Here is a 22,359-nt window from a genome sequence, read left to right as displayed (position 1 = left end):
GCCAATCTACCTTCACGAGAAAAACGTCATTCAGAGTTTCAGACAATGAAAAACCTGAACTTTTACAAGGTTTACAAGCTACTGCTATTGCTACCATTTATATCCTGAAACTGCCTGATCAAGTTCACGCCTTGCTTTAAAGCTCTGAATTCCTGTCAAGATTGGCAGGGAGAGTTTTTTTTGGTCGAGAGGATGGGGTTAGGATTGTTGATGAAGAAGCGCAACAGGTGCCAACTCGGCAGTTCGTGCGGCTCATGTACATGGCTGCAGTTCAGCAGTCCAACTCCGAGCGTGACACTGCACTCGGCGCTCACCTGTTCCCTTCTCTTCCTTTTCCGGTTGCTTCCGCTCGCCGACACTCACTTTTATTGAACGCACGGCATGGTAGGTCGGGAGGTTGGTGGAAGAATCAGCAGAGCAGGCGGGAGTGGTGGAGCACAACTGAAATCTGAAGAAGCTGGAGCTCAAGCTCATTTTTTTTCGTGGCAGTATTCGGTTACTCCGTCGGCACCCCTGTGACATGCCTGTTCCAATGGCAATTCTCCACAGATGCTAGAAAGAGTTGGTGCAGATGTACATGTACTGCTGGCGAGCAAGGGAAACCAGATGTATTTTTGGCTTCCGCGATTATTATACAGTTCATGCTCAGAGTATATACGGTGCTAGATGTGCGACAGCCACCAAATTTCTGCTCTAACAACGACTTGCTACGTTACAGCTCATCTAGGAAAAAGACCTGCTAAAATTTCATAATTGCATCAGGAAGCATATGCCACCAGTGTTCGAACCTGCAACCAACAGATCGACCATGTGTTGCACGATGTATGTGCTTCCGTCAGAAAACAGCGATTACAGAGGCGGCTGGCTTTGCCGGTCTGCCCTCCTCCGATCACTGCTGCCTCCACTGCATTTTCCTCGATCCGCCATCGGAGGAAAGAGAAACATTTGATTTTGATTGAAACATTTTGTCTCCAAATAGGTACAGATTGCCAGATTGGTGACTACGCTGTGGCCACCGGTGGCCAGGCAGGCGCCGGATGGCAGGGGACCGTGGTGTGAATTGGCGATGACAACGCGCGGCGATAGATGATGGGCTGAACATTGGATTTGGTGGGCTGCGCAAAGTCCTCTAAAAGGGCCCACCATAAGGAGCATGGGAGGCCCAACTAAGGTTTGTCTTCGTCCCCACCGGTCTACCCTTCCGATTAGCGGCGGGTCGAACAAGTCTCCCATGTGACGGTGGTTTCCTTGCCTCCTTGGCAACCGACAATATTGGACTCGGACGTGCGTACGATTCTGAGCTTTTCCGTTTTTCAATTCAGATTCGAAGCAGATCTTAGCAGTGTAGGAGTAGGGATTGCGGCCACAGGAATTGAGTTGAGTTCAGATACGAATTGCAGGGCTCCAAGATTAGGGAGGACGGGACGGAGAGGACCACATAATAAGGAGTTGATGAGCGGCTGGACAACCAAGACTACGAGGAAAGAACAGAGATGCCGAAGCGGCCGGCCGACGCGCGTGGCGGCGGTGGCCGTTCAGCCAAGCTCCCTACTCGGCAACGGAGTCACCTCTACCTTGTCCTGGACGACTGGGAGATGGGAATACCTCCGGGCGCGGTGACGACAGCAGGTAACGGCGGCAGGACGATGGAGGCGAGCTTCACCGGCCGCCGCAGTTTCCCCGTCTGGGTAGCCGCAGTTTCCCCCGAGACGGCGGCGTGGTGGTGGGCAACGGGGGATTGGGGAATGCGGAGCGTGGTGGATTGGAGCAGGAGGGAGGGGGATTTGATCTCTGCGGGGTTTGGAATTGGCACTTGAGCGCGAGGAAGCACCGACCTACCGTTGGGGCAAGCGCAACGCGGGGCTGTTTGCGGGTCCACAAGTCAGTCACACAAGTCTGGTGGCGCCAGCCCATATAGGCACAATATCTATTTATCTTTCGCATTTTATCTATTCTTTACTTTGTTCGTTTGTTAATTAATTCCACATTATTATCTACATTAATTCACATATATGCATGTAAGTACTCACTCATGTTTGGTTACTCCTCCATCAGTTTGTAACATGTGTGTTCCTCAGTTCAAAAGGCATGTTCCCAGATTTCAATTCAAAGGCAGGTAAAAATATACAAGAATGGAAAAGGAGCTAGTATAATTTTTTAGTTTCCAATTCATGCCTCTACGGCTCTACCACACCTGCGTACGCTCAATACAGCTCGGACTCAGAGGTACTGTGCTAAATGTGCAACACCCGTTAAATTTCTGCTGGAGGTTTGAAGGCACCGCAACAAATAGAAAATGTCCTGCACACTGTGATTTGCTTCCTTGTCAAAACTCATACAAAAACATCGATTACAGCAGTGGCTGCCTCTGGTTGATCCGATCACTGATGCTACACACCTTAGAATGGACAACTTTTACAGCAGCAAGGAGCCAAATTAGGAGGTAAACCTCCTCAGTAACAGGTATCACACTAGAAATCACTATTACAGAATTTGCATTGAGAACGTGTGGTAAACAAAAAGTTACCCTCTTGCTCTCTTGAGAAAGAGAAAGAGAAACCCAAGAACAAAGGTTTGCCAAATCCGAAACCAGCCTATAGCATTCCTTGGATAAACCATTTCATCAATAACCAGGCATATATATGCCATAAATGACACCGAGCGAAAAACAAATAAATAGATGCCAAGCACCTATTTGGACGAGCCGACTGGTGGAAGAAGGCAAGCAGCAGAAAACAGAGTCAGCATCCAAATTGTTACATCCAACCAAGTAAATATGGTCGGCCATCCAGTTCTCTTCTCCTCCTTTCATGCCAATAGGACATGATTTAACATGATCTTGGGACAATGGGACTGATTCCGCGCCGCCGCAGAGCAGCTCCCCCGATCCCCACGTTGGCGCTCAGATGCATCATGCATCTCCACCCGTCTCTCCCTTGCGGGCCACCCACCGGGGACATGCGGTGTGGAGCGGATGAAACAAGGGTGGCTGCAAGTCGCCGCGCCGCAGCCAACCTTCGCCGGCTCTGTGTCGCGCACATTGATCGCAAGTGGCCGGCTCGTCAGCTCTGCCCAATCCGATCACGGTTCACGGCAGAATGGGAAACTTTTTACAGCAGTATAAAAACCATTTGCGGGTACATCTCCTCAATAACAGGCATCAAGCTGGAAATCACTGTTACAGAATTACAATGTGTATGTGAAAAAAAATCTACCCTCTCGCTCTCTTGAGCAGATACCGGAGAGAGAAGATCCCAAGAGCAAAGGTTTGCCAAAACCACCCTGTAGCATTCCTCGGATCGACCCTTTTCGCCAAGAACCAGGCATAAACGCCTTCACCAAAATGCAATACAACGGCTGTTGCAAAGACTAACCGAATCACCAACATTGAGCGAAAGACAAATAAATGGATGTCAAGCACCCATTTCAACGGGCCGATGGGTGCAAGGCAAGCAGCAGAGAATATAGCCAGCATCCCAATTGTAACAGCTAACCAAGTAAATATGGTCGGGCCATCTAGTTCCCTTCTCTTCCGCTCCTGCCAATACGAGATAGTTGCAGCCAGGCCTTCCCGAGGGCTCACCATGGGTACATAGCCGAGCTCCTCTCTTGCTTTCAAGAACGAAAAGTAGTGTGTAACACCAACCTGCCACAATTAGCAAGCAACATCAGATGTATTATTTACATATCCTTGAACAGCGGGACTAGTATCTTAACTTTTGTCCAACATCAAACAGAAGTATTATTTTGCAAGTCGTCAAGAGTAGTTCAGTAGAGATATCCCTTAAAACGGTCTGATTCCTAAAAATTAATGATGAAATTGGCATGACCGTTGCACTTGCATCTGACTGTTATATTCAAATTTCAAAATTCAAACTATGCTGGATTAGGTAAACTGGCAATATAAAAGAGAGTAACACAATTGGAGGACAAAGAGGCTGACCTTATACACTTCAGCAGGAAGAATTAGAGGCTGAGGGATCCATTTGCTATCAAGCCACGGATAGAACATTGTAGATATGAATAAAAATATTTTTGAAATGGAAAGGGCGACAGAGGTATCGAGCGTCACTCGAGGAACTGCATAACCCAAACTTCGAAAGAGAGGGCTGATGATAAATTCAAAAGTGTTGCATGGTGATCCTGCGAAACAGTAATAGCTCAATAAGGCAATGAAATGTATAATTGCATATATAATCACCGTGCTCTATATCATAGCCATTTGAAACAAACAATTTTTCAGGGATACTTCCCTTAAGGAAGAATAGTCTAAATCTAGCCTAGTTCAAGGGTTCAGAAATTACTGGGTGTAATCATATCTCATAGAACACTGTGTACTTGTATTGCAAATAATTATGTTATTCAAGTAATAGAATCCTGGAATACCTCAATATGGGGAAAAAAAAGAATTGTGTGCACTCTCTGTAGAGCATTAAACTTCAAACTTTTAGTGTTCAAAAAAAGTGAGGAGGAAAGTAGCTAAATAATTCACTTTTTTTTTGGCATTTCTGCAAACTTCAAGACAACGAACCACGAATGTCTTCTCTAACTAGACTCATCAAGAATTTTCCAAATTCAAGTAACAAAAAATTGGCAAAGATGGCACCTGCATGAGTGTCATTTAGGCCTTGTTTAGTTGCCCAACTTTGGGGTGCCAAAATTACTGTAGCAACACTGTAGCGTTTCGTTTGTATTTGTGAATTATTGTCCAAATATTGACTAATTAGGCTCAAAAGATTCGTCTCACAAAGTACAACAAAACTGTGCAATTAGTTTTTGATTTCGTCTACATTCAGTACTCCATGCATGTACCGCAAGTTTGATGTGATGGGGAATCTTCTTTTTGCCTAGTGTCAAAGTTGGGTTTTGGAGTGAACTAAACATGGCCTTAGTAACACATCACAAAGGCTAACAGTAATTACCATCACAGATGAAATACGCCTGACCAGCTGCTACAGGGATTCCCTTCCTGTCAGGAATGTCATCTAAAAGTCCCATGCTTGCCAATATCAGAGCAAGAACTAGATTGTCTATGTATACCCAATCTGTCTTCACATCTGGGCCCCCAATCTTGAAGAATGCTAATCCCAACTTTGCCATGGACATGATTCTTGGAAGATGGCGCTCTTCACCTGGCCCATATATAGCAGCAGGACGAATTGCACATGTATAAAGACGAGTACTTTTATCACCCCTGTAAGATTTCACTAAATCAGCAAGACAGACTGCATATTATCAAATGCCACTCTGAGTTACAAACTGAAACCAAATGATTGTTGTTATTGCAGGTCCATCATAAGGAGTGATTGTGCATGACATCACAATCTAAAGAATTGTGCAACGAGTAGCATTAGCATAAACTTTTGTTTCTAATTGTCGTTTTGGACGCCAACATGGTCTCCAACAAAATATAAAACATTTACAATACTTTTTCAACTGTGCACCCGCACAAGAATATTAAAATTATAATGATATCGAAGTACTTTGATGGCAAATCCATTAATATAAATTAATTATTAACAACCTTGGCTGCATGTATTCTAGGGTCTATCTATTTTGAGGAGCAGGTTGAATTTAGCTTATTGTGCACACGGCATTCAAGCCTAGCAAAGGAGAAGGGTAAACTTACTTAGCTGGCCGCCCATTACTCTTCAGCACCAACTGTTCAGCAACTGATTTGCTGCGCCCATAAGCGTCAACATGGTCTTCGATCGGGAAATAAGGCAAAGCCTCATTTCCATTGACAATTGGCTTTCCTCCAAACACCACGTTGTACGTGCTTACATACACAAGCCTTCTGACACCATGCTCATGGCAAGCGTCAAGTACATTGCAGGTCCCGTTTATATTAACCTCATCGGCCCTACCAGCCTGCACCATTTCCTTCCCTGACATGCCATAAGAAGCAAGGTGGAAAACACAGTCCACTCCACGGAAAGCCCTCCCCACATCATCCTTCTTTCTAATGTCCCCTGTAAAAAAGAGGACATCAGTTTAAGAGACTGATGGTTAATTTTCGGAAACCATGTATCGGTTACCAATGGTTGCTCAAAGTAAATATATGGGTAACCAATTGCATCAAAGGGGGGAAAATGAGAAGGTAACTGGGTGATTGTAGGCAAGACAGGATGGTTGATATTGATAGTGCTACTGTAACTATGTCCAAAAGCAACTAAGCAGGAGCCGCTACCTATTTAGATACACAGATTAAGCAGAGATTAAACAAGTAATACAGGCAGTGTTATCTCCTCAGCGTGGACACACTAATTGCAACTTGATTCAGAAGCGGAATTACAACATATTAAGGAATGACAGCACTCGAGAAGCATCTACTCTTAATAGCAATCCATCTGCAACTTAGGATGGGGGTAAATCACATATAGTTATCCTCTATGTATATTATAATTGCACTCGACTCACGGCCACAGCCACAGCCCACAGTGAAGCAAAACAGTGGTGATTTGGATTTGGTGATGCATCGATCTGAACCGAGGAGATGGGCTAAGGAAGGACCTTGGAAGGTGCGGACGCCAGCGTCGAGGAGCTGCCGGGACCAGGGGGAGGCGGCGCGGAGGTCCAGGGACCGGACCTCGCTGGCGCCGCGGCGGAGCAGCTCGAGGCAGAGCGCGGCGCCGACGAAGCCCTGTCCGCCGGTCACCGCGAACCGCACGCCCTCGATCCCCTCGTTCGCGCTCAGATGCATCTCCACGCGCCCCTCCTCTCGCTAGCGCGGCGACTCGTGCGCAGTGGACTGTGGAGCGGAGAAAACGAGGGTGGGCACACAAGTCGCCGACGACGGCAATCACCTGGACCAGCTATTCAGAAATAACTTTTTTTTTGCGAATATATAACTTTTTTGTTTTTATTAGAAAGACATCACACAACACAACCTTCGGAATTGGAAACTTTTAGAGCAGTAAAAAGCTTGGAATCACTGTTGCAGAATTTACAGTGTGTATATGAAAATAGTTCGACACAAATTCACTTTCTTGCTCTCTTGAGCAGGTACCGGAGAGAGGAGATCCCTGGAGCCAACGTTTGCCAGAACCACCCTGTAGCATTCCTCGGATCGACCCTTTTCGCCAACGTGCAGCGCGACGGCTACGGCAAAGACTACCCGAGTCACCAGCAATGAGCGGAAAACGAGCGAATCCACTTCAACGGGCCAACGGGTGGGAGACAAGAGGCGGAGAATATAGCTAGCATCCCAAGATCTGAAGCCAGCCAGGTAAATATGGTTGGGCCATCTAGTTCTCTCCTCTTCCGCTCCTGCCAATGGGAGATCGTTGCAGCCAAGCCTTCCTGAGGGCTCACGGCTCACCATTGGTACATAGCCGAGTTCGAACCACTGCTTCTCATTCCTGAGTGATTTTAGGCTCAGACGTATTTACTGATTAGTGCTACTATTGTTATGTCCAGAAACAACTGTGTAAGACAAACTGCTTAATTTGAACCACGTAGATGCGACAAAGAACTACGGAAATGGGCAGTTTCCTCCGAGAGAGCACCAACTAGCAGCTTGATTCTGAGCCTCAGAGGTGATCAGGTGGAACTGCATACTAAGTAATCTGAGCGTCTTATAGCAAGGATTGAGCAATCCAACGTGCAAAATCAGATGGAGTCAGTATAACTTCTTGCTCCCTCTGTTCCAAATTCCAAATTGCAGCTCGTTTTGACTTCTCTAAATACACTTTTACCATATATTAGATACCCACTCTTTCATAGATTCAGCTTCTGCCTCTGGGGAAGTGCTCACATCAACTCCAAATTATATCTAGATACATAATTTTTGTCGTGCGTCTAAAAATTAAAACAACCTACAATTTTAAATGGAGGGAGTAATACATATGAGGAGTACACTGCCACCAACCAATGTGATTGATGATGGAGCCAACTGAAGTTTGAGAATTTGGCGAGGGGTACTACCTTGGAAGAGGTGGACGCTGGCGTCAATGAGCTGCTGGGACCAGGTGGAGGAGGCGCGGAGGTCGAGGGACCGGACCTCGCGGGCGCCGCGGCGGAGCAGCTCAAGGCGGATGCACCTCGATCCTTGCGAACCACACGCCCTTGATCCCCTCGTTCGCGCTCAGATGCATCTCGTGCGGTGGCGGCTGCATTGGGGATTGGAGAAAACAAGGCGGAGTGACGAGTCGCCGGCTCGCTGCCGCCGACGACCAGGGCGCGCTGGTGCAGCGCAGTGGGCGCGCTGGTGCCACTGCGCTGCGCTGCTTCCTGGTGAGACAAATGTATGTATTTCGATTAGGATCGTATTCTATGGTTACGATTCTACCATAGAATATGTCTTTTTGATTTTGTCGTAAAATATAGACGCTTATGACCTCCCCTCTATGTCTTGCGGTAATAATTCCGCCAGCATTACGACCTTTACCACAACGGTACCGGATCAATTTATTTTGTGAATTGGATTTCACTTGCCTAGTTCTGCACTTCTGCACGATGCGGACGAAAACCGTAAAACGACACGCTTGTATTTTCTTTCTCTACGAGTGCCAAACACGTTCTTTGACGCTTTCACTAAAAAATCTGGAACGAAGTACCATTCTTTAAAAAATTCAGGAGATGAGAATATGAGATAAACAAGCAGCAGTTTGCATAGCATTGTGACTACCATGCCCCCCCAAAAAAAGTCGCACTCGCTCAGGAAGCTCAAAAAATAAAGGTCCCACCGAGATTTGAACTCGGGTTACTGGATTCAGAGTCCAATGTCCTGACCACTAGACCATGGGACCTTTGCTGCTAGCGGAAGAAAAAGAACTTATTTATCAGGAGTAGAGAACCGAGCCTGTTTTCAAAAAGACGTTTGGGTACGCACAAAATAGTTCCTAGATCAATCCTTCTACAAAGTTCAAAACAAAAACACAAAATGGAACCAAAAGAATCGATATGTGGTTGTGTGATGTCGAAGTCGAGATCTTATAGAATGTAGATAGGATTTTGACCTACCGCCTATGGCAGGGCCATTTTCACACGGAGAATATGGTAGGCCTAATTCGGACATTAGTACTCGACATTCCAGCCTAGTCCAGTGTTGCCACCATCAGGGTTAACCAACGATTGATTAACATATTGTTTGAGTAGCGCGTTGCTTTCGTGCAGATTACAAGATTGGTTACAAAATTAGGCCCCCCACCCCCAGCGTGTTGCATTTTTGACAGGGTAGGAAGCCATCGTGTAGATTGCACAGACGCCCTCCGGCTTCCCGGTGCCCCTCTTTATCCTGACGTACCCTTGCTCTCCCCAGTTCTTCCCCCATGAGTTCTTCATGACGATGTAATCCTGGCCGTACGATGAGCCATATCCGACGGCCGTCAACGCGTGGTCAAGCTCGTCGCTGCAAGCCCCGTCAAACACCCCCTGCAGTCAGACGACATGCACAAAGTTACTTCTATCTGTGACGTCATCTGAAAAATGCAGGCAGCCAATGTTGTTTACCCCTTTGTAGAACTGGAAGTCCCTGCTCCCTGCAGCTATCCCAACGCTGACAGGCTGATGAGCCAACGCTTTCAGCAGGCTGATCTCACTGTTCTCCGGGACATCCTCGTATCCAGTTATAGTGACCACACTGGCATGAGGCTAAGCACGCCAGAGCAAAAGAAGAACCCTTGTTAGAACTTCATGCGATGCAGTTTACATCTGAACATCTGATGAAGGAATTTTGCCCTGTACGAACCTGTCTTTCTTTGCAGTATCCCTCCTCCATGAGGTACGGGTAGTCTTCCTCGGTGTGGATGCCCTGGTTCCCCATTATGAAAGCGAATGCGAAGTCCATGATCCCCCCTCCGCAGCCATGATCCAACGTGGTGTCGCAGTCCATCAGCTCCTGCTCTGAGAGCGATACCAGCTTGCCCGTGTCGATCTGGTTGATGCCTTCAACTGCTGCCACCGTTGAGAAGGCCCAGCAACTCCCTGCAAGAAATTTTCTTCTTGTTATCGTCGAATTACTCTTGCTCAGAATTCACCACATTTCGGTTGAATTGGTACTGAATGTATGCTGAAAAAGGATTGTGTGCATTGTTCAGAGACTGGACTCACCACATTTTCCTTGGTTCTTGACCGGCGTCACAGCTCCCTTGTACCTCCAGTCCACTGCCCAGGGCAGGTCAACCGCATTCGCATACCTGAACGTTGTTGGAGGGCGTGGTGGTGCACCTATTTTTGACAAACCTGGCTTTAATCCCTGATAACTGGTCTTGAACTCCTCATGATCAATGTCGGCAAACTGATTCAGGCCCAGCCAGTAGCTCCCGTTCTTCCTGTTCGTTTCTGCAATGTGCATCAGGTTCTTCTTGAATACCTCATACCTCTTCACCTTCTCCTTCGGGCTGGCGTAGATCTTGCTATGCTTGACCGACCAGGAGGTGAAGAGTTCAGAGAGTCTGCTTGGCAATGCGAGATCCTCCTGAGAGTATCCGACGACGGAGGGGTCATGGTGGTGGCTGGCAGAACATGCTGCAAATGCTAGGCACAGGAAGAGCACTAGGAGCTTGGATTCCATGGCAAGTGGCTGCTGCTATTTGTCTATTTCTTGTCATGGAAGGTCTAGGATCCATGAACACATTTATACTCGTCATCTATGTTTCTTGCACGTAATTCACTGCACCTGATATGGCTCTTCTGGCTGAAGCTTTGGAAGAGCAGTGCCTTGCTTTACCAGGAAGCTGCTGTTGCGGGTATGCTTCTGTTCCACAAGTTCATATGAGAACGCTTGCAGTGCTTCTCCGATGCCTGTTATGATGTTTACATCATGATTTAGGTAGCATGCATGATGGCTTAGAATAAGGGTATCTTATGTCTAAATCTTGCAGCTATACACACCAGTTGGAGATAACTTGTTCGACCATGCAAAGCAGCTGTCGAATGGTTTTTTAGAAGGATTGCTAAGCATCTTTTGCTCGTGTGCTCAAGCCATCACCAAAGGAAAGTACATCATACTATTTTATTCTCTAACCAACTACTTGCATTTTTTGCTTTCACCCTGAAGAAGCAACGCAGGAAGATAATGGAATGGTGCTGCTTCAGTAAACGCATGGACGAGTTCAGCCGGATGGATGGAAATTGGAAAAGGCTGCCAGCAATTAGTGGGTGTTAATGTTTTTTTCTTCGGGTCAGGCATTTTGTGTTCTGTTTGGTACTGTCTTGTTGTAGGATGCTTTGCCTTTGCCTTTGCCTTTGCCTTCTTTTTCTGAGGTTTGTTGGTCGTCTGTAGGTGTGGTATCTTAATCAGGTTCGGCCCTCGGTGCTGCTTTCCTGATTAAGTGGTGGTAAGGTATGAAACTAAATTTTGGAGGTGTCTCGCTGTAATTTCATTACATGAAGTAATGAAATTCGGATTTGCCCGGAGAGAAAAAAAAACTGCTTGCGTTTTCTGGATTGACTTTGGTGTAAATGCCTATAGGCCAGTGACGAGATGCCAGATAGCCAGATTCACTGAAAAGAGTTGCCAAGTTCAAATTCCTTGAGCGTTGTCTGAAGCTTGCAGTTCAAACCCACAGTTTGAGGAGACTAAAATGTACCACCCGGCCAAATCAAACTGAAAAATAGAAGCTTGTTTTACAATAACCTGGATACCTGAAAGAGGCAAGAGCAGGGGTAGTGCATATGCAGGCTAGCTCCACATACCAATTACCTGGGTGCATCCATCGAACAGTAAATTTCAGGGCGACCAGGAGGTTTTGACTGCAACGACTTTCATGATCATTCATTCAATCTGATAGAAATTCATTAATTCAGTTGAAGCTCAGGTATATTGAAGCAATTTTGTAGTTCACAACAAAGCCCTAGTAACTGAAAGCTTAGGCTAAAGTACTCAGACAGATCAGGAAACTAAAGCACCGATCTTGCGCCCTTGAAACAGAAGTTAACACTGAGAAATACACAGATGTGAACATCCAAAGCCTGATTTTATTATCACATCACAGGGCTGTTTATGGAACCTTCAGATACTTCCACAGCAAACTTACTCCACATTATTTGTTTTCCAGAAACTGGAATGAACTCTTACATTTAGGTCAAACAGGAGCAGCCCATCTCCTAGTACCCTTTTAATATGATGGGCAATTCAAACCCCTCTACCGGTCCAAGCTCATATCTGAAGAGCATCCGCAATCGAGCCAGCAAGGCTCAGCACCTCAAATGGAGGTCTTTGGCCAATGGCTTTCACTGTGTGAGGGCATGAGTCCGTGATCCAGAAGTAAGCAAACTGGTCACCTGGTCCAGCTGCAAGGAACAAAATGATAAGCAACAAGAAATCTGCATGGCTGCAAAACTAGAAAATGCTAAGTTGCATGAACTGCCAATTACCAGAATTAGACGTCATGAAACGTTCATATGATTGCTTAGGGAACACAGCATGAGTCACATAAGCGCTAACTTTTGCAGCACCATGTGAAGCCAGAGCTTTCTGAAAAACATGACATAATTGGGGGAGAGAAAAATCAGTGGCAGGTAAAACAAGCAGAATATGAAATTCTTTATAGAGGGAAAAAAGGAGCATATGCCACTACTGCAACATCATTAACACTCAGAATTTATCAACATGACAGTATGATAAATTACAGTAGTAAAGATGGGACGCCAAGTCTACCAACAAAGAGAGTTCAAAAGGAGTGAAAAAAAAATACATGTTTGACAACAGAAGACACTAATGTTTCTTTTAGCTTTTTTTCAGGACTCCTAGTTTACTGGCTGCAGTGTTTAATGTATATTAAGGAATACATTATGTTTTTTCCTTTGCCAGATGACCCAAATAGAAAGAATGGCATGCAATGTGCCCCTCTGTCATTTCAATTATATGACACAATATCTCCTTCCAAACTGAGTATATACTAAGAGAAGCAGCTATGTGAGCATTGACATAATTGTGGGAGAAAAAAAAATCAGTGGCAGGTAAAACAAGCAGAATATGGAATTCTTTAGAGGGGAAAAAAGGAGCATATGCCACTACTGCAACATCATTAACACTCAGAATTTATCAACATAACAGTATGGTAAATTACAGGAGTAAAGATGGGACGCCAAGTCTACCAACAAAGAGAGTTCAAAAGGAGTGAAAAATGGGATCTTGTGAGATACATGTTTGACAACAGAAGACACTGATGTTTCTTTTAGCTTTTTTTCAGGAATCTTGGTTTTTCTGGCTGTTGTGTTTAATGTATATTAAGGAATACATTATGTTTTTTCCTTTGCCAGATGAATCATAGAAAGAATGGCATGCAATGTGCCCCTCTGTCATTTCAATTATATGACACAATATCTCCTTCCAAACTAGTAAATACCAAGACAAGTAGCTACGTAAGCACTGACAGCTACTATCATGAAGAAGCAATAGAATAACATATCCACCATACCTGGCATTCTCTAAGAGTTCCCCCAGATTGCACTAGATCATCAACAATAACAACATGGCGCCCTTCAGGATTTCCTTCCTTTATTCGAACTATTCTCTTGTCACCTTCACGAACCTTATTACAGACTATCTGTAAAATCAAACAGCTCAACATGAAATTCATGACAAGATCATTAAAATTGGGCATTTTCATGACTAAAGGCCCTCTTTAAAACAAGGCATTCAAAACTTGAGTAAGATATATCCAAGCGTGAAAAGGGAACCACTGACCATTGGAAAGTGTTGCAACATCTTGTGGAACCGCTTCCAAGCCCCATCATCTGGGAAGGCAATGGTGATCTGCACGCAACATGCCAACGGTCAGGACTGCCACAGGAATTTTCTAGCACAAAAAGTAAATGTTCGAATATGATAATGGATGCCACAACGCACATTGTCTGCGTCCGGGAGCTGGCGGAGGCGCTGCAGCAGGAGCGGGATCCCTGTCTCGAAGCACGGCAAGACGTCGTCCCCAAAGTAGAACCTCTCCTGGAGCGCGTGGATGTCGTAGATGACGACACTAGTCGGTCCACCGCGCGACTTGGGGATCATGGAGAGGATGCGCGCGAGGGTGAACGCGGTGGCGACGTCCCCTTCCTCCTCAACGCGCTCAAAGGAGCCCGTGGGGAAGAAGGGCAGCACGAGGGTGAAGGAGGCGATGAAGAGCTTGGGCAGCGCGAATATGACGGAGATCTGCTCGAAGATTACCGCCGGCGAGCTGAAGGAGGCCAGGAACGCCACGTGCTGCCCCCGGATGTCGTGCGCCTTGTTGATGAACAGGTTCGGGAAACCGTCATCGAAGCTCCTGGCGGCGCAGCGTCACAGAACATAAGGAATCAGTTTGTTATTTGCTCCGCGAAATCGGTGGAGCGGGAGGGGAAAGAGGAGGGGTCGCCGGGGCGGGGAGGGCGGCTTACCGCCAGTTGATGGACTGGAGCTCGATGGTGTCAGAGCTGGCGGCAATCTTGAGGGCGAGCTCCTCGCATTCGGAGCAGTAGAAGAGGTGTATGTGCTTCTTCGGCTTCTGCTTGGCGGCGGCGGTGGCGACTTCCATCTCGTGCCGGCGGGTCTCCGCGGCGGCGGCCGGGACAGGGGAATCCCAGAAAGAACGGCGCGGGGAGGGGCGGGCTCTGCTCTGACGGGACAGGTGGTGTCGGCTTTATCGAGACGCGAAGCGGGCAGGGCGGCGAATAATTTCCCTCGACTTTTTTTTGGGGGAGCCTACCGCTCTAAACCCTAGACCCCAGCCGCACTACGAACCGGAAACGGCCCGTGATGTGAACACGGAAACGTCGAGGCAAGCAAATTTTGGAAGAAGATGTTGCAATTTATAGGAGGACGCGACGGCGCGGGGATATGCTACGCCGAGAAGGATTCGGCATGGAGCGCGCCGCCGGCTGAAGGCGACGGCTACTTTGCTCGCGTTGTTTTTCCCCTGCACGGCGACCATCATGAAGCACGCAGCCATCGTCATATGTCAAGAGTCACAATAAAGAAGAGCCTTATCCCATCATGTTGAATTGTTAATCTTGAAAAGGCAGCATAAAGTATTGTTTTGCCCAGTAAAATGTTGCTTTAGATAAACTAGAAATGGTGTTTTCATTCGAATAAAAACGATGTACAAGGCGGGATTCAGCGGAAGGGGCTCAATCTAGTTTGAACAGAATATACAGAAACCATGGAAGCAATCTTAAGCATCAGGAACCTGAAACAAAGAATTAAACCTTGTACTGAGACATGGGGGCTGTTTATTCCCCACTTCACTGGTGGGATATGGCGATTTACAATAGCCCATCCTGTGTATGTATTATCCTTGGGCCAAAAACAATGAAGCAATCATAAGTTACAGACATGTGGTTAATCCAAAAGGACTACAAAATCGACAACTCAAAAGAATGCCAAAACTTTTGCAAGGCGCCAATTGCTTTTCGCCGATGGGAATCTGATTCTAGTCTCTTCAGCATCGACATCAAGGTAAAACTGATGGTCTTCTCAGTTCTCAGTAGCATACCTCCTTCCAGCCTGGAGCCAAGCTGTGAGTCAGGAGTGCGGAGGCCTGAGGTTCTCTACAAATCTTTTAACTCACACACTGGTCGGATGCCGAACAGCTAGTTTCCAAATTGAATTTAGGCTCACTGGGATATACAAAAACAGTCGCTGCTGAGGCTGAAGGAGTCAATGCAGCAGAATACCTCACAGAAGTTACTGTGATCTTAGGCAGCTGTTGGGAGCCGGAACCAAGCGGGACAAGCTTATGACAAACAATGTGCTCTGATTTTGGCAGAATGAAAGCAGCATGATTGTGAGCACCGGAAAAAACGAAATTCTGGGAATCCACAAGGGAGTACTTGATTTCTTGAAGTAAAGGCGTTGAATTGTGGATCTTCACATAGAAAGTGAAAGGGATTCCAAGGATAACATAGGGAGGGCATTCCATGCTCACAACAAGCGGTGGCTCCTCAACGCTGACCTCAGGTAACCTTTGTTTCATAATAACACGTCTCTCTTGAGCCTCGCCAGGTCTTGAATCCCTTGACCAGTTCAGGCAAATTTCACCTAAATGGAAGTTTGAATTGCTAGCCCGTGGATTGACTGAAAATATTCCTTTGTATTCTTCACTAGGAGCAATAACTGCATGTCCATTGGAAATTCCACTGACCTGTTGCACTGAGCAGAGCTGCTTACCATCATCATCAGGTTCAATAGTCATTGAGTGTAATCGTAAGGGAACCTCAGTGCAATTTCTAGCATTCACAATAAACATATTAGACTCATTCATAGCAAGAGAACATTTCTTATCACCGTCACCTAAGGATCTGATTTCGGACAGCAACAAGGGTTCTCGCCTAAATGGTCTCAAAAGCTGGTGAGTAACTAACAATGGGATCTGCCCTTCAATTTGTAGGCTTCTATGCACATTAAGCCGGTGCAGTGCTTCTTCTTCACTTGAGCCCAGGGAGTAACCAAGTGAAACATAGAGCATGACTGATTTTGCTCGATGCCATTTGATTTCTAATTTGCATGACCAGGAATCACCCACGCTCAATGTGGGAACAGATACAACCCCAAATGAGTACTGGATTTTTCTTATGCTATCGACCTCTTCCTTTGACTCTTTGCCATCTGACACAGTTGAGACACCAAGAAGTTCGACATGATGACTTTCAGATTCTTCTGCTTCCCTCGGACTCATCAACAAACCACCACCGCTGGCATCGACAAGGTTAATTTTCAGCTCACCAGAATGAACTGTGTGCCCTTTTGAAAATACGGTCACTGGTACAATAAATATCTCTCCAACTAATGCAGGACCAGCAGAATTTAAAACAACATCGACTTGAGCATCTGGCTCTTCAACTTGGATAAGTTTCTGCCCAGAAAAGGCAAGAACATTGTCCTTTGTGGGCAGTGTCTCTACTTGGTCCTCAAATTTCCATAATGGGAAGTCTTCCATCGAGGCAGGACTTTCAGCGTGGCAGCAAATCACAAGGTGTTTATTTATTGTCGCCTTCACTAACAAACATTCTAGCTTTCCACTCTGTCCTGCAGAATGTACTCGTAATATTAGCTCTATTATGGAATTAGTGCTAGGAAAACTATGACAAAAACCATATGCAAGGAAAGGTTCAGCTCAAATATTCGAGTACAAAGGAGCAAATACGCAAACCCCATGAAAAGAAAACAAAGCAAAAAAAAAAGAGCCATAATTGTGGTTTCAGCTTTCAAGATGGCATATAACACGAAAATCCTTGTTAGAGAATGCCTGCCTATTACTCAAAATGGATGTACCCCATTTTTACCGCAGCTAGATAAGTAGGCCACATATCGCATGGCTAGTTCCTCCATAGCTGACAGTTTAGTTCTATTTCCTCCCAAATTCTCATTCTTATACAATAATTTTAAGCACTTGTTCTCACCAGATTTCATTTCCAACATAGGTACGCCTTAGCATATGACTCGATCAAGGGGAGAGACGTCCCCTTGACTTTCACCTTAAGATAGGGGCCCACCAAACCCGGAAAGCAGGCAGGGATCTCACGCGCGCTCGCTTCATTGGCGGCCACGGAGTCCGCTGCTCTGTTACAGCCAGGAGGTGGGCGCACGACCCTGCAGCGCCAGGATTCGAACCCTGGCGGGGAGCGCCACACCTGCGCGCTCTACCATCACGCTAACAGCGCGTCTGCTACACCTTAGCATATGGGCATATGCAGACATCACATTGCATGCTAAGAGTACACATAGATGAAGATGATATACCTTGGCTTACACTATCATAATATACCATGGGCATGGAGCATGTTATTTTAGTTGTAAGGAAAATATCTCATCTGACTATAACCTACTTCCTTGCATCACAAACTCCATCCAGGTAACTTGTGTCAATCAGTAATGTCAACCTTATGATATCAATCTATATAAATTTTTAGATATCAATGGTCAAAGTTAAAAAAAATGACTTAGGAGAAACCTAGATGCAATTATATTTACAATAGGAGGAAGTATGGATTAGATCGCTCTCTTCAACTGACATTATATTATTTACTTTCCGTCTTACCCTGACTAATGGTGATTTTCATAGGATTTTTATTCTCCCCTTGACATGGGAAGTATGATCCCAAAAGAAATAACTTTGATTGAAAATAAATCAAATAATATTTGTGGGCTTTCTGATATTCGTTGACTAATGCTAAAATATACAAAGTATCTAGCTTTTGCTAATCCAGGTCTCCACATGGAGATTCTAGTCTCGCCTATTATATTAATATACAGGGTCAACCAGCACGATTTTTTACAATATATGCTAGGACAGCAAGTGGATAAACAGTTAATAAAATGAAGCATATATACTGATAGTACCTGATTTTATTTCACGTGTCAACCGCATCCATTTATTGGTGAAGAGTGTAAGAGAAGTGGCTTCAACAACTTGGCCATGCAAATTCGAATCCAAAGGAGGAGAATCTTCCTGTGTACTATGTATGACAAAGTTACAGTCAGATTGATTGAATTGAACCTCCAACTGATCAACCACAACTGGGGAAGGAAGATGAGATAACAGTGACACACTGATAAGAAGAGGTGAACCAGGTTTTACAGATTGATCATGAAAAGCAACAGATGCAGTAAGCACCATTCTGAGCGGACTTATTTGATCAATATCAAGGTGAGTGGTTTCTTCCATTGCATTACTAAACCCATCATCATTTCCTTCTGGTGGCTGTTTTCTTTCCAACACATTAACAACTTCCTGCAGTATATTTTCTCTCCTGGAAATGGTAGGAGAACCTGCAGGCCCGCTCTTAATTTTGTTTTCTCGAGTTTCCTCTACACTGCCAGAAAACAAAGGTAATGCAGCCATCTCTAGAGAATAACTGATAAAATCCTTCGGGAAATTAAGTTTCCTAGAGCACTCTCTCAAGTACCCTAGGTTCTCCCAAAGCAAAGTGGTCCAACCCTCCTGGCGGTACAGACCAGCAACACCATCAAAAAGTTGTTTTGCGTTGCTAAAGTCCCCAGCTGCATAATATTCTATGGCCATTCCACGACTACAGGAAGAAGCCATTCTTGTAGCACCTAGGCTCTGAAATGATTCATAAGCTTTTCTGAATAATGCTATTATCTCATAAGAATCTTGAAACCTTTCTGCTTCTGACAAAGCATAGCTGGTGTATTCAGTATCAGAAAGGCTGCAACCAGTTTGAGGTATAAGTATTCATATAAAAAAATATGTTATAATTTTCTGAGAACAAGTATCAAGGAACTTACGGTAGCACACTAACTGTATCTCCTTGCTCAAACAAGCGCACATACTGGCCAACATATACAGAAGGCATTACTGACTCAGGTATTCCATTAGCTTCCGTTGTAAGGTTTGCCGTTGACGATGAGCACTCAATGGCATACCTCTTCTCTCTCAAGTAAGTTGCGGCTAACTGTCAGAAGCAAATGTATGAGAAATCATTTATTAGTGCATATCAAGTAAATGGAGTGTCTCTCTGTCGTAGTACTGTGCAAAGATGTAGGTTGAACCTGATAGTAGTAAGCTGGCTGAAATTCCCACTCAGTCAATGCATTGTCTGCAGTACCAAATCGAGGAGATAACGTATCTGGCACAGTAGCAGATGTTGTTTCTATTAGCTCACCAAAGACGAGGAACTGCCTGCTAAACCATTCCCAATGAAGAAAAGCAACTTCTGGTGTTCCGACAACCCGTTCATAGCTTCTGATATGCTTACGGAACCACGTGATTGCTTCTACCACTTTCCCAGCATGAAGTAGCAAAGTTGATATCTTAAAGTGAAATTGCTCAGCAACTGCTTTGATCTCAACTAGGCGTTGGGTTGGAGGCAACCTTGTCGAAGTTCCAATCATCTAAATATGAGCACACTATCAATGGATGGTGCAAAGCAAATAGAAACTGCTTATGAAATGGTGATGGATCAACCAACTTTTTTTTGGATGAATGATAGCCCTAGTTTTTTTATTTAAAAAATCTGAGAGAATTGATTTAGTTGGACAATTGTTGATAGTGAATACAGATAAGGATAGGATCAGACCTCACGCAAAACGCGAACACCTTCCTCATAGAACTTTAATGCTTCTGGCCAATCCCTTCTAAACTCCGCATAGACAGCAACCTGGTGCATCAAAGTAATGAGGCAAATAGATAGATCAGGCAATGTGGAAAAATCACTGACTAAATTATCAAGCAACTGTAGGTAAAAGTTATGTATGTTTCCGTGCTTTTACCCTGCACCTAGAATGATTAACAGCACTAAATTGAAGGAGAGAGTGGCTCTTACCTTGAAGCAGTAGCGGATGCTCAACTCAACGGAAGAAAAGTTTCTCTTCTCAATTCGAGCCTTTATCCTTCGCCCTTCCTCTTTATAGAATGCTGAACATAACTCTGCAAACACATTCTTCAATCTGCAGATAAAGAATATTACACTAATTATTGTGCACACCTCCAAGAAAATCGGCATGTTGGCATGAACAAAAAAAAAGGTTATATTTGTTCTACAAAGTACATCAGTAGAATCACAGGAACAAAGAAAAGTTACAGACTTGCTGAGAGATCTGTTCCATTCTGCTTCATCGTGCTCAACCAAAACAACCAGGTGCTTAGAATCAATCTCCGCACGTTTTCTCAGCGCAACAGTAACATCCTCACTCAGCTCATCTGCAAAAATATAATTAGGTTGCAACTTAAAACCTTCACCATAATTGGTATTCAACTAGCCAAAAATAATCACAATGTCTGCTAGCCATTGCAAGAGAGAAGAGACAACACCAAATACTCTAAGCAGGCACTCCGTACTTACCACTAGCTTGAGCCTGTACCAGAACCACCACTAATTTAGTGTTTATCCCCTGAATTGCAGACCTGTGCAATAAACGAAAATTACTTGGTGTCAACTTCGGTTATATTAGCTGCTGTCAATTAACTGAGTGATGCTTCCTAAATTCCAAATGGTTGATACTTGATAAATTACCCATTTGCATCTTAAGACTCGTAACTAAACCTCTAGCTGTGCAAAAGTCAATTTGGGGTCAACAATGCAAACGATTCAGATAACATACTTGAGGTTCTCGAGATCGGAGCAGGCCTGGAGCCACTGGGCGGGGTCGCCCGAGACCTGGTCGGCACGGAACAGCGCGGCGACGGCGGCCGGGACCCGGGTGCGGTGCTTGAGGAGCCAGTCCTTCTTGAGGATTCCCGCTGGGGCCTGCGGCGGCGCGAGCGGGTCGCGGGCCTTGCCGCTGCGGGCCAGGATGGAGGCCTTGGTAAAGTCCGGCAGGGCCAGGGTGTTCATGGGCGGCTGCTGGGAGCTGAGCGCCGCCGAGATCGAGGGGTGTAGCTCTGGGCACCCCACGATGGACACGAGCGATAGCGGCGGCGTCCGCAGCTCCTCCGGGTAGTCCTCCATGGCCACCCCGCCCGCGGCCGAGGCAAGGCTACCGGTTTAGTGGCTCGGGCGTGGGTATGGGCGGCGCCGCGGCGGTTGTGATCGCCGTGGCCCGAGGACAGAGGGGGAGCTCGGATCTGCGGTGGCTGTTGGGTTCGTCTCAGAGGAACGGGGACGAGTCTGCGGTGGCTGAAGAGCAAGACACGTGTAATAATGAGTTCAGTAGGGGTGTTTTCTGCAAAGGTTGGAAGGACCGTCGTGTGATTTCAGTAAATAAATTACTGGGCTAAATAGCCAAACTCGTCCAGTTAAAGAATGTCTGCCAAATCAATTCGACCTAATTTGGTCAGAAATTATCACCTTGATCACACAAATTCTCACCTCCCAAACTCATAGAGTTTATTTGGTAAAATAAAGAAAAAGTTACTCTAACATTGTAATTTATCCACCCACGAGGCCACGACGCTTCTGTTCGTTCTCTTCTTCTTCTTTTCGAGGTGAAGTATACGCTGCCATTGCTGCTGACTGCTGAGTACTGCCGATGGATGACCAATACGAATTTCCATAGCATAATATGCGCAAACACATGCATGCATTGTCCAGTTGATTCAACCATTGCACTTTCACCATCAGGAGCAAGCTTCTTTTAACTTTCAACCATTGCACTTTCTCCTTGTATCTGAGAAGAACTTCCAGAGAAGAACTTTCAGGTTAATAGGGAGGATGTTTAATCGGAATAAATATAAATTATTTTCTTATTTCTATTTTATGATTGACCAATATAAACATAAATAACTTCAAATTGGACTCGTTTCCCTCAACAAATAAGGGCTTGGGCTAAAAATTTCCTACCTAACGGGGAAGTCGTTGGCGAAGTCACAAGGCCCTCCACTTTTCATTATAAAACCGATAAACCAGGAAAAGATGGATTGTTTTGCGAAATAATCTTTGGACCCATAAAAAGCGGAATTTGTGCTTGTGGAAATTCTCGAGCAAGCGTAGCTGAAAACGAAGATGAAAGATTTTGTAAAAAATGTGGGGTAGAAT

General features: G+C 45.3%; 4 protein-coding genes and 1 non-coding gene across 5 annotated transcripts; all 5 read right to left on the bottom strand.

The window, feature by feature from the left end:
* Nucleotides 1-3,121: 3,121 nt before the first annotated feature.
* LOC117835679 (uncharacterized) lies at nucleotides 3,122-7,160 on the bottom strand. The gene is made up of 5 exons (XM_034715025.2): nucleotides 6,514-7,160; nucleotides 5,630-5,972; nucleotides 4,923-5,194; nucleotides 3,944-4,143; nucleotides 3,122-3,646 (listed from the first exon to the last, which is right to left on the bottom strand). The coding sequence occupies exons 1-5, from the start codon at nucleotides 6,701-6,703 to the stop codon at nucleotides 3,212-3,214; spliced, it is 1,440 nt and encodes a 479-aa protein (XP_034570916.1). The 5' UTR covers nucleotides 6,704-7,160; the 3' UTR covers nucleotides 3,122-3,211.
* A 1,518-nt stretch (nucleotides 7,161-8,678) lies between these two features.
* TRNAQ-CUG (transfer RNA glutamine (anticodon CUG)) lies at nucleotides 8,679-8,750 on the bottom strand. The gene has a single exon. It is a non-coding gene; the product is annotated as a tRNA-Gln (tRNA).
* A 314-nt stretch (nucleotides 8,751-9,064) lies between these two features.
* Nucleotides 9,065-10,573, bottom strand: LOC117835658 (cysteine protease XCP1). Its single transcript, XM_034715010.2, has 4 exons — nucleotides 10,054-10,573; nucleotides 9,692-9,927; nucleotides 9,454-9,594; nucleotides 9,065-9,375 (listed from the first exon to the last, which is right to left on the bottom strand). The coding sequence occupies exons 1-4, from the start codon at nucleotides 10,514-10,516 to the stop codon at nucleotides 9,139-9,141; spliced, it is 1,077 nt and encodes a 358-aa protein (XP_034570901.1). The 5' UTR covers nucleotides 10,517-10,573; the 3' UTR covers nucleotides 9,065-9,138.
* A 1,329-nt stretch (nucleotides 10,574-11,902) lies between these two features.
* On the bottom strand, nucleotides 11,903-14,709 carry LOC140223288 (ribose-phosphate pyrophosphokinase 4). Its single transcript, XM_072294907.1, has 6 exons — nucleotides 14,323-14,709; nucleotides 13,799-14,210; nucleotides 13,637-13,705; nucleotides 13,368-13,496; nucleotides 12,322-12,421; nucleotides 11,903-12,237 (listed from the first exon to the last, which is right to left on the bottom strand). Exons 1-6 carry the CDS (start codon nucleotides 14,457-14,459, stop codon nucleotides 12,104-12,106), a joined length of 981 nt encoding a protein of 326 aa, XP_072151008.1. The 5' UTR covers nucleotides 14,460-14,709; the 3' UTR covers nucleotides 11,903-12,103.
* A 386-nt stretch (nucleotides 14,710-15,095) lies between these two features.
* On the bottom strand, nucleotides 15,096-21,507 carry LOC117835669 (uncharacterized). The gene is made up of 9 exons (XM_034715018.2): nucleotides 20,987-21,507; nucleotides 20,728-20,789; nucleotides 20,471-20,585; nucleotides 20,209-20,332; nucleotides 19,963-20,043; nucleotides 19,436-19,777; nucleotides 19,172-19,338; nucleotides 18,263-19,092; nucleotides 15,096-16,948 (listed from the first exon to the last, which is right to left on the bottom strand). Exons 1-9 carry the CDS (start codon nucleotides 21,331-21,333, stop codon nucleotides 15,483-15,485), a joined length of 3,534 nt encoding a protein of 1,177 aa, XP_034570909.2. The 5' UTR covers nucleotides 21,334-21,507; the 3' UTR covers nucleotides 15,096-15,482.
* Between the last annotated feature and the right edge of the window lie 852 nt (nucleotides 21,508-22,359).

This window comes from Setaria viridis, chromosome 1 (genome assembly GCF_005286985.2).
Source record: "Setaria viridis chromosome 1, Setaria_viridis_v4.0, whole genome shotgun sequence".
Classification (NCBI taxonomy): domain Eukaryota; kingdom Viridiplantae; phylum Streptophyta; class Magnoliopsida; order Poales; family Poaceae; genus Setaria; species Setaria viridis.
Note: the sequence above shows the minus strand (reverse complement) of the source record. Positions and strands in the feature narration are given on the sequence as shown.